General features: G+C 43.3%; 1 protein-coding gene across 5 annotated transcripts in view; it reads right to left on the reverse strand.

The window, feature by feature from the left end:
* FUT9 (fucosyltransferase 9) overlaps positions 1-11,581 on the reverse strand; it is a 78,093-nt gene extending 66,512 nt beyond the window's left edge. For 2 of the 5 annotated variants that reach the window (XM_060753057.2, XM_067467447.1), the window contains exon 1: positions 11,148-11,235. Coding sequence is in view for 1 of the 5 variants with exons in the window: in XM_060753055.2 (XP_060609038.2) it covers positions 11,148-11,337 (190 nt within the window). In the remaining 4 variants the exon portion in view is untranslated. Of the gene's footprint in view, positions 1-4,324; positions 4,341-8,474; positions 8,584-11,147 lie in introns of those variants that run through there. The other 3 variants (XM_060753055.2, XM_060753058.2, XM_060753056.2) reach the window with 3 other exon arrangements.
* Between the last annotated feature and the right edge of the window lie 5,250 nt (positions 11,582-16,831).

The following is a 16,831-nucleotide window of genomic DNA, read 5'->3' on the forward strand; positions in this document are numbered from 1 at the left end:
AGTCTGAAAATTAAGCAACCAAATGTTACACTACAGGAAAAGAAATTCGAGCCAACTGAAGCTGCAGCTACATGAGGATTTGTTGCACAGCATTTGTCTGCAACATTGCTGTTGACTATGTGAAAAAAAAACCCCAGCAATGTTGTACAAAAAAATCATTTGGCTATTTTTGTGCAACATCACTAATTTTGCATAATATTTTTCTTGTGCAACATTGTTATTTTCTTAAAATGTAATTCTCGGGAGAAGCTGTGTAGCTTCTGGAAAGCTCTAGTTCTTTGTAGAAGTTACACAGTTGTAAAAAGCTGTTTTTTTGTTTACATAGATGTCAGCAATGTTACACGAGAATGCTGTGCAACAAAACTTCACATGGCTGCAGCTTCAGTTGGCCCAAATTTATCTTCCTACTCTGTAACATTTGGTTGCTCAACTTTCAGACTGATGAAGCTGCTCCCATGACGTGGAACCATTGTGGGAAATTCCTGAGTGTCTCATAGCTTTTTTCCTTCATGTCTTCAACATTTCCATGGATTTTACATCTCTCCTTCCAAGACAAATTTTAACAGCCCATGGGGGATGATTGTTAGATAGTGGGATGAGTAATACAGTAAAAGAAAGCAAATCCTTTCTGAAATACTCAATACCACACACTAAAACCTGTTGTGCACATTCGCCCCTCAGGGAAATACCCTCAAGGAAACCCTTGGAAGTCATACCCACATTGCTATTCTTTTCAGTTCCTGCCAGGCACTTTAACTATTTGTGGCTGATCTCTGAAGACAGCAACTGTGCATAGGTTACAGTAATGGTTTTCAACCTTTGTTCCTCCAAATGTTGTGGAGTAAGCATCCCAGAATCTAGCCCATTAGCTATATTGGGTTGCAGTTGAATTTTAAATCTGGAAGATCACATTTTGAGAACCACTGGCTCAGGGGATGATGAGGTTACAAAAAGCTTCACCTGCTTTTGTTAAGCCAAACAAGAATAAAATCAAGAAAGTGAAATCTAATTATGCATACACAATTAGAGAACTATATCCACTACTGGATCTATGCTACTAAAGAATATTTCTAATCATGCAAAGCACCAGAGGTTGTTAGTTCCCGATTGACTGCAGTACCCTGGAAAGTTGAACCAATAGATTGAGGAATATGAGACGTGACCCATTAACCATGTGTGGTGGTGGTGGGGAGTCTGGTGAAGTGCCTTCTATTAGTAAAACAATACTAGTAAATATAACTCGGTAATTGTTCCCATAATTCCATTTGTTTTTTTAATGCCCACAGCACCTTGCTATGTAATCCTATACATGTCTTATTAGAAGTTTTGCCCCACTACTCCCAAACAACTGAATGCATAAATTCATCTTTAGTGAAACTGTAGTTGCTGCAGTCATAAAAAGCAGGTGTTGACTATTCAACTTGAGATTGCATTTGTCAAAAAAGTGGATTTTTATTTCCTCATACTCTATAGAAATAATTTATACAGAAATCAATTTCAGGAACACAAAGACGTCAAGCAGAGGCACAATACACATAACCACAAATGCCTTGACCTTTGTAAAAGCATATAGTAATTTCACTGTGTTTTCTTGTTTTAATAGCTCTATCATTTTACTTAACTTGGATTTTGAAATAAATGCCTAAGCCTGTCCCTTTTTACCTACTGATGCAGGACTAAAATGTTTAAGCCTGAAGCGATCCTTGAATATTCAAGGCAACTTATTTTCAGTTACATTTTACTTAGTATGATGGAGAAATTCAAACTATAATTTAATCAAATGTAATTTGGTTCCCTACTTACTCCAACAATCTTCTGAAGCACTCCAAGAAAAGAGATGGGTAGAAAGAATGCTGCAAACACCCACATCCATCTATGGATGAAAACAAAAAACTGTATCTATTACTTAATAGTTGAAGCAATGTCTCTCTCACACACAAATGAGAATGTATGCAATTTGCACTGAAAAGTGTTTGATTATGACTCTAGCAATCAGATTTCGAATAATCACTTAGGCATAGAAACCCACTGAAAAATCTTGGACAAGTCACATTCATTCATCCTAGGGAGGCAAAGACACTGTTTGTTCACAGTTTAGATGTCTGTCCAATGTTCTTGAAAAAAAACAAACAAAAAAACCTGGCTTCACCCAACTGAGTAAGTTACTTGCCTGCTGAATTTCTTGTTCCTAAGCCAAATTCTCTTCCAGTCATTCAGAGTGATCAAACATGTTTGGTTTTGATGTGGGCAACCTTCAGGATTCCTGCAAAGCACATTTCAATTCTTCCTCATAGATTCAGAGAATAATAAGAGTTGGAAGAGCCCACATGGGCCATCTAGTCCAACCCCCTGCCAAGCAGTTTGTAGTTTAAGCATACACTTGGACTATGGTATGCTGACAAGTTTTCCATGAAGTCTTATTGATATTATCTGGTTAGATACTGCATTTTATCACCTGACTGCTTCTGTTACATCCCACCACACTATTAATTCTTCTTTGTTTCTTCTTTGATCATCATTTCTAGACTGAAACACTACACAATTATCTGATTGAAAATAACCTAAACATGGCCATTTTGTTCTTTCATACAAGGCGGGTTTACAGTTAAACATTAAAGTTAATCGCTACAGTTAATTTACTTAACTTTGAAGTAGATTATGAAGACTTTGAAATAGTTCAACTTGTTTTATAATTTGGCTCAATCATTAACTGAAGCAGAGGCTGAAGTCATGAAATTAGAAGACAAGGACTTGTAAGGGCAGCTATGAAGTAACTAGACAAAATTCTGAAAAGTAAAGATATATCACTGAATATTAAATTAATAGTACAAGTCACCATATTTTCCATTTCTATGTATGGTTGTGAAAGCTGGACAGTGAAGAAAGCTGTCAGGAACAGATTTGGCTCATTTAAAGTATGGTGCTGGGGGTAAAAGATCTACAGATGCTATGAACTGGAAAATAAATAGGTCCTAGAGTAAATCAGACCACGACTCTCCCTAGAAGTCAGAGTGATTAAACTGAGGCTGTCGTACTCTGACCATATCATGAGAAGACATGGCTCATCAGAAAAGACAATAATCCTGGTAAGATGGATCATAGCAGGAAGAGAAAGGCTGCATACAATTTGGATAGACTAAAAAAATCACAGCTGAGTCTATAAGACCTGAGAATAAGGTGACTCTCATTCTTAGGATCGTCCTAAGCCAAAGCTCACTTGAAGGGAGTTATGAACTACATATATTTCATAAGGAGTGTGTGATAAGATATGTGTATGGGGGAGGATGTAAACCGGTCATGAAATCAGTAAAATAATAAAAGCCCCATTGCCTTGCAGCAATTCCTGCTAGTACCTTCAGCTTTACTTCATTTTGCCCTAACTTCAGTCCATACCAATATTGCAATGCCAGATCAACAGTTCTTTCCTTTCCTATCTTCCTACAGCCCTTGGTGCCAACTGAATACAATGGGCATCCTAGTCTTTCTTAATGGTTTTTAATTGAATAGGGGTTGCAGTATGAAGGGATGATTTGCCTTCCCATTCTACTTTCACAACAGTTTGAGTGGTAGTGGTAAAGCAGGGTATAAATAAATATAACAACAACAACAGCAACAACAATTTACATCCTTGTCTTTTTTTTGTCTAGCATGGCTGATTCTGATTTATTCAAAACCATGGTATTTTGAAAGAGACCACAGAAAATACGCTTTTAAAAAGATTGGCAATACGAAGAAAAAGAAAACATCTTATTTGTTTAATCATATTTTTTCATGTTTCTTTGGAGAGAAAAAATGAGAAAATGTTTATAAAAACAGTTTCTATTAAATACAATTCTTCTTTTTGTATGGATTACAGAAACAATGCTAATGAAATGTCTTGAACACTTTGGGGTAATTTGCTAAGTATTATTACAACAGTTGAAATAATTATGGATTTCCTCCAGTATTGTATTCATGATTATTACACTTCTTAAAAAATTAAATAAAAATGCAAATGATTATTATTCCCTATTTAGATTTTCATGAGGCATTTCACATTCTATTGCCTAATGTTTTAATATATGCTAGAGTTTTCTCTAAACTTTTTCCAATATAATAACATTCCTTACAATTATATAAAACAATATAATTTATGACACTTGAATAGTATTTCATGTATAACTATTAGGACATTAGAACTGGAAATTTCTCTTATCCAACATATGTGTTTCTTTCTAATTACTCTTGCAAGTACTATTAGCCAAGACTCATACATAAGACAATGCAAGACAACGGAATATTTTCAATTCACCGTGAAGCTTTCTTGTTGGTCTTGGATGCTTACCATTTCTTAATGTTTCCCCAGGAACAGCAGGAATATTCCTCTGGGCAGCTAAACCAGGAAATCACAATTGAATGACCCACCTCCCATGAGGATCTGCCTCCAGAGGCAAACCAAGAATGAGCAACTTGGAAGTCCCTGAACAGACTCAGAAGTGGAGTGGGCAGATCAAAAGACAACATGGCAAAATGGCACTACCTAGAAAAACCCTCCACCTTGTGTGACTGCGGAACAGAACAAACAACTCTGCATATGTATGTTTGTCTACAATGCCGTGCCTCATGCACAGAGGAAGAATTGTTTAAAGCTACAGACAATGCGGTTGCTGTTGCCTATTTTTGGTCAAAATTATTTAGACACTTGTGTTCCCTTTATTTTTATCAGTTTTATACTTATTTGTGTAATGCTTTTGATGTGAAATTAAAAAATAAAGCCTATCTTACTTTGAACTGTGTTACAAAATGACACAGTGAAATAAGTATACATGAACAAATACCAATGTGTTCTTATATCATCTTGAATGCACACAGAAATACAAATGGACAGCCCCACCCAAAGACAATTGTCCCAAGAATGCCCCACACATCTGTGCTGTACAGTTTTCTCCATTGTCTATGTTCATATCAAAATCAACTTTCTCTGCATTAGAGGAATGTCTAAATTAAAATGTTTTCCTTGATACAGAAGGCAAAACAACATCTCAATTCCAATCAAGCAAAACCAATCTCCACATAGATCACCATCCAGATTGTGCATGAGGAAACTCTTACACTCAGCAACAGGAGCAGTTTCTACAATCTCAGTGATTGTTGGGGGACCACACCTCTCTGTACATGTATCTCATAGCAACTGGTCAGCAGGTTCATCTCCTACCAGAGATAAGACTTATTTCAATGGAGAATAAAGCTAAGTTTGGTGGGAGCATGTGCATAATTCTTAATGCAGGTCAACAGGAAGACAGCCTATCACACACTGAGAATCTAGGATCTGAATTGAGTTATAATGTCTGAAGCTGTGCTTGTTTGTTGCAGCAGCATTGAATTCCCTTGAACTAGCAGCAACAGGCTCAGGTCAAACTATAAGGTTTCCGAACACACTGTAAATACTCCTGATGCTGCTTGCTCATGAGATAAAATCTCGGGTGGATTGTTACTTTACAGTTACATAAAATGCAAAAACAAATGTTTTAACAAATTCAATTATTTAACAAAACAATTTCTCTAATAAACTTTTGCCATAATACAAATCTGCAAAATTCCTATTCATATAGATAATTAATTTCTATATTATTGTCTTTATTAGAAGTGATAATAATGATAGCTTTATTTATATCCCGCCACCATCTCCCAAAACAGATTCGGGGTGGCTTGCAAGCATGTGGTAGTGCAGTAAAATATACAAATACAGTCAAACACCATAAAACACATAACGCAAGAAACAATAAGACACATAACCATTTTTCTTTCTTTTTCATTTTGAATAAACAGCTTTGTGATCCCATTTTCCACACTGAAATAGCATTGCTACAGCATTCTTACTACAGATATTTTTTAACCTTTGGAGAGTCTTATTAATAAAACTTGTTATTGAACACCAGATACAGCTGCAAGTGATACAAATGCACTCCCGTTAATCCCACAGATCCTACATTGTGACATCCACTAATATTTCTTTGTTCAAAGATCTTCCTGCAGATTTTTTCCCAAACATATATGGAATGAATACTTCTTTACATATTCTCACATCTCATATCACTTTTAAGTATGTGTATGTGTATTCATCTTTTTATGAAAGTAATTTAACAAGGCAGATAGCATAAACCAGAGCAACAGCCTTTGAGTGACATACAACTCCTTAGTGCAACAGGGAGAGCCGCTATGACATAATAGCACCATTACTAATGACAAGACTGAGTTATCTCCATAACAACCCATGCAACCAATAGTTTTACACCTTTCAGCTATTCCTGAATATTATTACCTGCATTTTTATGACCTAAGAGTTATCAGAAGACCGTAGCTTCAAAACAATCACTGCAACCTTGATTTTGAACAAATTGAACAAGACACTGCACTAAACCTGCAAAACTCTTCAACACACACGTATCTCACACAGAGACACAAGGAGACGTGCTATATAATACTATATAGACGTGCTATATAACCCTAAATGGAAGACCTCTTTGTCATCTTTGCAACTTCAAAATGTGTGTATACATATGCCTGGGTATGCAGAGCAGAGATAAAATACACATAAGGGATATAAACATTGGTGCTAATGGGATTTTGGCTTGCATAAATAGGAGTATAGTGTCTAGATCCAGAGAAGTCTATTCTGTCTATTCTGCCCTGTTCAGACCACACCTGGAAAACTGTGTCCAATTCTGAGCAGTGCAATTGAAGGGAGATATTGACAAGCTGGAATGTGTCCAGAGGAGGGCGACTAAAATGATCAAGGGTCTGGAGAAGAAGCCCTATGAAAAGCAGCTTAAAGACCTGGGCATGTTTAGTTTGCAGGAAAGAAGGCTGAGAGGAGACATAATAGGCATGTATAAATATGCGAGGTGAAGTCATAGGGAGGAGCCCCAGGTGGAGCAATGGGTTAAACCCTTTACCAGCAGGAGTGCTGACCAACAGGTGAGCGGTTTGAATCTGGGGAGAGTGGGTTGAACTCACTCTGTCAGCTCCAGCTCCCCATGTGGGGACATGAGAGAAGCCTCCCACAAGGATGGCAAAACACCAAACATCCGGGCGTCCCCTGGGCAACGTCCTTGCAGACGGCCAGTTCTTTCACACGAGAAGTGACTTGCAGTTTCTCAAGTTGCTCCTGTCATGAAAAAAAAATAGGGAGGAGGGAGCAGTCTTGTTTTCTATTGCCCTAGAGACTAGGACATGGAACAATGGCTTCAAATTACAGGAAAGGAGATTCCACCTGAACGTGAGGAAGAACTTCCTAACTGTGAGCGCTGTTCAGCAGTGGAACTCTCTTCCCTGGGGTGTGGTGGAGGATCCTTCTTTGGAGGCTTTTAAACAGATGCTGGATGGCCATCTGTCGGGGGTGCTGTGAGAGCTGTTCAGCAGTGGAACTCTCTTCCCTGGAGTGTGGTAGAGGATCATTCTTTGGAGGCTTTAAACAGGCTGGATGGCCATCCAGCCTGTTAAAAGCATCGGGGGTGCTTTGCATGTGATTTTCCTGCTTCTTGGTAGGGGATTGGACTGGATGGCCCATGAGATCTCCCCCAACTCCATGATTCTATGATTCAAGTATGTGTGCATCAATATATATATATATATATATATATATTCATTCATTCATTCATTCATTCATTCATTTGTGGGACTAACATAACTCAAAAACCACTGGACGAATTGACACCAAATTTGGACACAATACACATATCAGGTGAACGAGTGACCATCACTCATTAAAACACTGAAAAACACAGCAGAAGAGACTTAAAAAGCCAATAACAAAAAATTACATTATAACTCATGCACAAAACTACAAATATGCAAACACACATATACACAAATATATATATACACACAAAACACATATAAACAGACTGGGCCATGACAATGTGTGGCAGGGGATGGCTAGTATATGTGTGTGTGTATATATATATATAGAGAGAGAGAGTGGGGGCACTCTATATCTGACAAGGACAAACGTTGGGCCTCCAGGGGTTTTGGATTCCTACCGGCTGTTAGGAATTCTGGAAGTTGAAGTCCAAAATACCTGGAGGGCCAAAGTTTGCCCATGCCTGCTCTATACACAAACACACATAAATCACAGTTCAAAGACTGCAGAATGACTTGAGCAACAGGCTCAGCAAGCTCTATTCCTCACATCACTAGTGATGCTATATACAAAGCAGGCGGATGGGGGGGGGGAGCTAAGAACCTGCTGTCATAACAACCCTTTCACACAGAACAACTGAAATACCGGGGGAAAAAACTGAAAATACTACACAGCTTACAGCGAAAGCATGAGAGACGCACCACAGCCATTGTCATTCACCGTTATAAGAAGAAAACAGGCAAACAAAACCAGAGAAAGGGGTGATTTGGGGGGGGGGTCTAATTTTGCCAGGAACTTCCTCTTTGTCTCGTCCTTCCTGCGCCCACCTGGGGAGCCTCCTCCTTTTTCTTACCTATGGCCCCCAAATCACCTTCCAGCCGGGGAGCAGGCAGGTGTCCCTCGCGCCCTCCTCCTCCTCCTCCTCCTCTTCTGCATAGATCAAATTCTTTGCCAAGGAAATGGTCCAGCGCTCGACTTGGAGAAGTCCTGGCACCAGATCAGCCAGCTAGCGGGCAACCAAGGGATCTCTGTAAAGGCTTCATTGTGAGGCGAAAAGGAGGAGGGTTGGGGGGGAAGGAAAGGGGAGACGCCTCCAAGGACACCAGGGGTTGTGGAGCGGAGACCGCGGCCTCTCCTTCCCCCTCCTCCCCGCCTTCAAAAGGCCAAATCAAAGGACCTCTCTACAAAGTTTTTTTTTCCCTCTCCTTTTCTCCCTCCAGCGGTTTGAAAAAAAGCAGCCGCGATGGAACTGTGTGTGTGGGTCAAAGGACGCGAGGAACGGTTTGTCTCTCTTCTCTGGGCAGAGGACGCCAAAGGGGCGCGGGAGGTGGGTGCTGGTGTGGGAATGCCACTCGAGTGGCCCTTGTGAGATTGGGGGGAGGGGAGGAGGGAGGGGGGAGTCCTGGATTTGGGGGGGGGGGAGAGGAGGGGCGCCAGCGGGACACGAGCGGGAACGGGGCCTTTTCAAAAAGGGCAGCTGGACAAAGGCATGCACGAGTGGGTTGGCTTCCATCCCAGGGAGAAGCCCCCTTCTCCTTCTTCCCCTTTCTCTGCCCTCAGTCAGTCCTTAATGTTGCCGGTGGTTTCCATCCCAAAGAGAAAACCTCTCTTTCTCTTCCCCATAACTAGTCCCTGAGGATTGAACTTTCCAGGCTGGGGCTGATGCTTGTTTCCTTCCCAATGAGAAGACCCCTCTTTCTTTTCCCTTTTTCCTCAACCAGACTCTAAGGATTGAGCTTTCGAGGCTGGAGCTGCTGGTTGTTTCCATCCCAAAGGGAAGACCTCTCATCCCCTTTCCTTTTTTCCTCAACTAGTCCCTAAGGATTGGACTGGGACAATCTGGGACATCTAATCACCTCTCAACAAAAGATTGCCCCAGGCATTGCTAGGCCATCAAATGCTAATCAAGGTGGTCAGTTGAAATGTTCACACCTAGCCCCAACAGACAAGAGTCCTTTGTCCCACCCTGGTCCTTCCACAGATACATAACCCCCCTTTTCCTAGTTCCAATAGACCTCACTACCTCTGAGGGTGCTTGCCATAGATGCAGGCGAAACGTCAGGAGAGAATGCCTCTAGAACATGGCCATATAGCCCGAAAAAACCTACAACAACCCAGTGATTCCGGCCAGGAAAGCCTTCGACAATGCATAGAATATCTCCCCTTCCCTTTCCTTTCTCCTCAACCAGACCCTAAGGATTGGGCTTTCGAGGCTGGAGCTGCTGTTTGTTCCCATTCCAAAGAGAAGACCTCCTTTCCCTTTTTTCTTAACCAGTCCCTGAGGATTGGACTTTCGAGGCTGGAGCTGCAGGTTGTTTCCATTCTCTTTTCCTTTCCTTTTTCCTTAACCAGCCCCAAAGGATTAGACTTTCCAGGCTTGAGCTGTTGGTTGTTTCCATCCCAAAGACAACCCCCTCCCTCTTTCCCTCTCTCCTTCCTTCCCCTTGCTTTCCCCTCACCCAGTCCTGAGTAATGGACTTCTAATGCTGGATGTGCTGTTGGATGTGCTGTTGGTTGATGGGATTTCTGAGGCTGGGGGTGCAGGTGGTTCCCGTCCCAAAGAGAAGCCACAGGAAGCAATCAGGCTTTGAAGCTGCAAGGCTATTCAATGCTAATAATCAAGTTGGCCAGTTACAACATTCACACCTGCCTCAAACACACAAGAGTCCTTTCTCCCATCCTGGACATCCCAGATATATAAATCCCACTTGCCTAATTTCCAACAGACCTCACAACCTCTGAGGATACTTGCCATAGATGCGGGCGAAGTGCCAGGAGAGAATGCTTCTGGAGCATGGCCATACAGCCCGGAAACCTCTCAGCAACCTAGAAGCCCCTTCCTTGTTTTCTTCCAGTTTGTTTCCATCCCAAAGGGAAGGCAGGCTCTTCCTCTACTTCCCCTTCTTCTCACCCACATCCCCTCACCCAATCTCTGAGGACTGGCTCTTCAAGGCTGGAGGGGCCGGGGTTACAATCTCAAAGAGAAGCCCCTTCCTTGCCTCCTTCCCCTCCACAGCCTCTGACTTTGGAGGGAAGGCAGGCTCTTCCTCTGCTTCCCCTTCTTCTCTCACCCCCATCCTCTCAGCCAGTCCCTGAGGAGTGGACCTTCAAGGCTGGAGGTGCCCGTGGTTTGCACCCCAAAGAGAAGCCCATGCCTTGCCTCCCCTTCCTTTCCCCTCAAGTTCTCCCTGAGGATTGGACCTGGGAGGTTCGAGGGGATGGGGGTTTCCATCCCAAAGAGAACTCCCCTCTTTCTTCCCTTCCCTCCTTTTCCTTTCCCCTCTATTGAGGGTTGGTAGGGGAGGCGGGATGAATTCAGCACCTTGCCCTGGAGCAGCAGGCGAGGCGGAGGGAGAAAACAACTGAGGAAACAACGGTGACCCCCACCTCCTTAGGAGTACCAAACAAACCACCCTTCCCAGCACAGCAGGTGCTCCGAGAGAGGAGCCCCCCCCCCTCCACCGTCCCCTATTTCACCATCCCCCGCTTCAACCCCAATTCCCTTGCCATTCCTCCCTTCACTCACCCGTCCGCGTCGGGAAAAGGCGGGAGCGCATCCGAGGCGCCGCCCTGGGGGCAGCGGGGCAAGAAGAGGAGCAGCAGCAGCAGCAGGAGTGGGAAGAAGAGGAGGAGGAGGAGGAGGAGGAAAAGCAAGTGCGGGCGCAGCGGGGAGCGGCGGAGCCCGGGCTGCTCCTGCGCGCGCTCTCGCTGCCCATCCCCGCCGACACCGCCACCGCCGCCGGGGCTGGATGGAGGAGGAAGGCAAGACAAGCGGGGCTGCTGGTGGGGAGGGGGAGAAAGAGATGAGAGAGGGAGAGAGAAAGAGAGAGAGGGGGGGGAGGGGGTGGAGGGGAGCGCGCGCAGGAGCAAGGAACGCACCGAGGAGGAGGAAGAGATGCCGGGGAAGAGCCGGCGCTGGGCTCGCGCAGGCGCGCAGCCGAGCAAGTGGATGGGCAAAGGGAGGGGGAGAAAGAGAGAGGGGGGGGGAGCGCGCGAGAGAGAGCGAGAGAGCGCGCGCTTATTGCTGCTGGTGGGGTCGCAGAGGGAGGAAAGGAAAAGTGGGAGCAGTGCAGGCCGCGCAACAGAAGAGCCCTCGCTTGCTCTCTTTCTCTCTCTCTCGCGTGTTCTCTCTCCTTCGCCCGTTGCGGCAAAGCCCCGCAGCCCTGACTCTGGAGAAAGGAGGGGGCGCGGAGGAGGAGGAGGAGAAGGAAGAAGAGGAAGGCAAGGCACCTCTTCCCGCCTTTGTTGGCCTGCCTTGGAGGAACCAGCCTCCCCCCCCTCCCCGCCGTCCCTTAGAGGCCCCTCGCTCTCTTCCCGCCGTCCCTTTAAACGACCCCACTGTTGGAAATAGCGACCTTCCAAGCCTTCACTATTTTGGCGGGGGAGGGGTGGCCTCGGGTCGAAAGCGCGTCCCTTCCTTGGCTTTCCTGACCGGCTCCTGGAGCGATGGGGACTGCAACGGAGCCGGGGTTCCGCACTAGACAAAGAAAGCCGCGTTTTCCTTTCTCCGGTTTCCCCGAGGATCCCCCCTTTCCCCCCTCCCTGCCTGCGAAATCGGGTCCTAGGAGAAGCTGCGGGGGCCAGAGGGGCGCAAGGCAAAGGTCTACGACATGCCGTTGCTTCCCGGGCTAAACACGGCGATGCTCGGCCAGGCGGAAAGCAGCGGCGCCGGGCGCACGTGCTCCTCTTCCTCCTCCTCCTCCTCCTCCCCCTTTCCCACTTCTCTGTTTCAACGTTGCTTCGGAAGTGAAGCCGGGCAAAAATTTGGGGCACGCCATCAGAAGAAAGGGGAGGAGGGCGCCTCCAGGAAGCATCCCTTGGCCTGGGATTCCCACACCGAAACACTCCAAAATGGTCCACAAGGAGGGCTGAGGGAGTAGTAGCAGGGCCTTGGCTTTCTGGTGGTCCAACCCATGCAAACTTGGTTACACACACAACATGATGTCAATTACAATAGACTCTCAGGGTTCTTCCACACAGTCATATAACTCAGAATATCAAGGCACAATGTTTCTTCTTTTTCTTTTTTGTGTGTCAGGAGTGACTTGAGAAACTGCAAGTTGCTTCTGGTGTGAGGGAATGGGCCGTCTGCAGGGATGTTGCCCAGAGGACTACCAGATGTTTGATGTTTTACCATCCTTCCACATGCACAGTGGAGGACCTTCTTATAACAACAGCAGAGGCACTCTAAGTGGCCAGCTACTCGACAAAGGGCATTTAGTGTAATACCAAGTTTTTTAAACTTTGCGTTTTTTAAATGCAATACAAATGTACCCTTGGTTCGCTTCTGTTACGATAAATAAATACTACCCTAATGGGAAGCTTCTCTCATGCCCCTGCATGAGGAGCTGGAGCTGACAGAGGGAACTCAACTCCACTCTCCATGGATTCAAACCGCTGACTTGTTCAGCAGTCCGGCCGGCACAAGGGTTTAACTCATTGCACCACCAGGGGCAATGTTTTGAACTGGGTTATTTGACTCCACACTGCCACATTTTCCAGTTCAAAGCAGATGTGGGATTTTCTTCAGCTGTGTGAAAGGGACTAAGACTCTGGGCACACAGCCCTAAAACCCCAAGGCAGGTAATCCACAATATCTATTTTCAGTTCAAATCAGATAATGTGGGATTCTGTTCAACTGTATGGAAGGGACCTCAGTTAAATAGAACTCAAGCAAGCTGGACTTCTGCAGTCTCAAGCAATGAGCAACAAAAAGGTTTCAAAAATTAATACTGCATTCACAATGCTGTTTCCGTAATACATAGAACTGTACACTGTATTTCAATATGGATATCGTGTCAATGCAGAGTTTATGGTATGGTATACTATTAAGCCTATTTCAGTAGTAACTCTCAAGCAACCAGAAACTACATTTATCCCATGCTTACCAATCCCCAGTGCAGGTTAACAAAAACCATTGTCCAGGCAGTCCCCAAGTTACAAACATCTGACTTAGAAATAACTCATAGTTACAAATGGGGCTGAAACAAGAGGAAGTGAGAGAAGTCTGCCACTCGGAAGGGAAATCCACCCCTGAAAGAGTGATTATCATGAGAAAAAAGGTGTCTCCACTGAAACTTTCTCGTCAGTCCTTGTTTCCACAACAAGCCAACTTTTTCAAAATCTAGTTCTCACAGGGACAAAATGAAGGGTAATCTTCTGAAGAGGTCACAGACAGCAAAACAAACACCACCGGGATGTTCTCCCATTTCTATGCTATTCAAAGCTTGCCCCCCCCCCTCTATATATACGGCTGGAGTTACACTTTAAAATGTACCTGTTCCAACCTACACACAAATTTAACTTAAGAACAAGCCTACAGAAACCATTTCCTTGATCATAACTTGGGGAATGCCTGTATTGTGTATAAAATTACCTTCAGGTTATCTGACGTCTGTATGAAACATAAATGAATTTCGTATTTAGACTTGGGTCCCATTTCCGGGATAGCTCATATTTGTCTTTGCAAATTCTGGTATTCTAAAACACTTCTGGTCACAAGTCTTTCAGATAAAGGATGATCCATTTGTATTTGATTCCTCTTAGCAAAACAAATGAGTATCTGACACTGACTGGATAGAAGACATCATGTTCAGGGAGTTGCTTCCCTCTCTCTTTCCTTTGTTTGTTAGTTTGTTTAAGGATAATGCAGAGTGTTACAAACCTGCAGGTAGCACCTCAGATCATTTATGATCATTAATAAATAGTCCTTAGTATCATCATGTCATGTCGTTTCTTTTTTAAATAGGTGGAGTCGTGTTTCTGCTTTCTGTGTCAAACTTTTATGGAGCAAAATTAAGTAACAGAAGAGGAAGGAACACGATCCCCAACATACAGATACCTAACACTACACACACCCAGCCAAGTGTAATTTTGAATATCAAATGTCTTCTCTTCAGACATGTAAGGAAGCTCAGGTGTAACCCCACACTTGTCTCCATCTGCTTTGTATTGCAAAAAGCTAAAAAAGATAGCCTGGTTTGGATGTGTGGCACAATGAGAATGGAGTATATGAGAAGGAAATAACTCTTATGTATGCTCCCCAACAACATTCCTTGAACTCTATTGATTCTGGCTTTGATGTTTTTTATCCTTTTCATTATGCCACAATTGCTGTGAATGGTTGCAGTTCTTATTCCCATGCATCCAAGGTCAGAATCATCTTAAGAACTTTTTGTATTGCATTTCCCTCTGACTTCACTACTTCCAATTTCTCCATCCAATGAAGCATATGCACATATATACTGTTTGCAACAAAGCTTAGCATGCAGCGGTCTAGTGAGATGGATTGTTGTAGAGCTTTTGTCATACTCCCTGCATCCCAGATTAGTTTGTCAGGTGACAAGAGACCCTTTGTGTTGCAGCAAAAACAATGACTAAGTATAAATGGCAGATAGGGACTGGTTAAAGCTGGTGTAATGTAACATTTTGAATGCTTTTTTCATGTCAGGAGTGAGAAACTGTAAGTCACTTCTGGTGTGAGAAAATTGGCCGTTTGCAAGGACGTTGCCCAGGGGACGCCAGGATGTTTGGTGTTTATACCATCCTGTGGGAGACTTCCCTCATGTCCCTGCATGGGAAGTTAGAGCTGAGACAGGAGCTCACCCCACTCTCCCCAGATTCAAACCACTAACCTGTCGGTCAGCAGTCCTGCTGGCACAAGGGTTTAACCCATTGCACCACCCAGGGCTCCATTTTGAGTGGTGGTTGAGGACTAAGAGACTAGGGCTCAAATCCTTGCTCAGTTGCCCAAACCTACTTGAATGAATTTGTTCAAGTCATACTATTTTAGTCTGAGAAGAAGGCAATAGCAAACTTTTTCAGAATCAATCGTGTCAAGGCGGCGGGGGGGGGGGGGGGGCACCTATAATGTGGTCACATAAATTGGAATGGATTCAAAGGCATGTAACAACAATAAGAAGTGTATTACCAGAAGAAGAAATAGATCTGAATCCAATTTTTTTATACAAAAATGAGACCACTTCATATTTAAGCAGTTCTCAACAGCATCTACTCTTGCTAACTGCACTGCATTTAGTAGGGATGTAATTCTTCAGTAATTTTCTTTTCAAAGAAAATAACAAGGAATTTTTGGCAATTTTCTTCCCACAGTAAGAAAATCTTTAAAAACTACATGGCTTTTGAAATCTCTTCATAATTTAGGACTTATTCCGTGCAAGATTTACACATACACAAGAGTATTTTTGACATAAGAAACAACACTTTCTACACACAGTGTATTTAGATATAGAGATATTGTTTTCTGCAGGGAAAGGACCATGTGCAGATTTTGCACTGAATAGGTCCTGCAGCTGCGAAAATTCTTGTTAATCCAGGATTCTTCTCATGTGGGTTTCTGAACATTTACAAAACATGTTTAATGTATGTGTGTGTATCAATATGCTTTTTATTCCTAGCATGTAGATGAAACTTTGACACAACCACACTTAAGATTCTTCAAAATATATCCACAACTGTTAGAACAAGAGAAAACTAAAAAAAAATTGCATTGAAATAGTGCATTGAAGAGCAAGAAAAACATGGACATGTTCCTGTTAATCTGGAGTTGGGGAGATGGAGATGAGCTATCCCATGTGAAAAATGTTAACAAAACATGATTCAACCAAATAATCCTATTTTTCACAAGCACCTGTCTACAATAAAATGTGCACATGTTTTAAGGCTAAGAAATCTTGAGAGCTGAATCTCACAATATTTTCCACACCTTTGCTGTCCACTCTCCTTTTGAATTCACAATGTACTTGTAATATTAATGTACTTTTATATAGCACCATCCACACCATATTCTGGTGTGGCACTTCTATACTATTGTAAACTCTGTGACCTGCATTGGAAAAGTTTGGTGGATCTCCAAGTACTGTGGACTATCCATTTTTAATGGCCTCAGGCAACTGGCCAAATATCTCTCCTGTCAGGGAGAATGAAGGTGATGTGTTTCTCTCAGTGTTCCAGTAGGATGTGCCTTTTGTTATCTTCCGACTACTAGCTGGCAAATGTGTGCAAGGAAGAGAATACTGCAAATTGCGTCAGGAGCTAAGAAAGACTATTTCACTAGGCTCATTAAGCTAATGGCATTTTGGGAAACTGGTGGTCCTTCTCTAGGGATCTAAAAAAGGAATGCTGAGGAGTGTTTAAGTATCCAGTACATTTAATAAATATATACTCCAAAGCTACATTAAGTCACCAGAG

Source organism: Anolis sagrei, chromosome 1 (assembly GCF_037176765.1).
Source record: "Anolis sagrei isolate rAnoSag1 chromosome 1, rAnoSag1.mat, whole genome shotgun sequence".
Lineage (NCBI taxonomy): Eukaryota > Metazoa > Chordata > Lepidosauria > Squamata > Dactyloidae > Anolis > Anolis sagrei.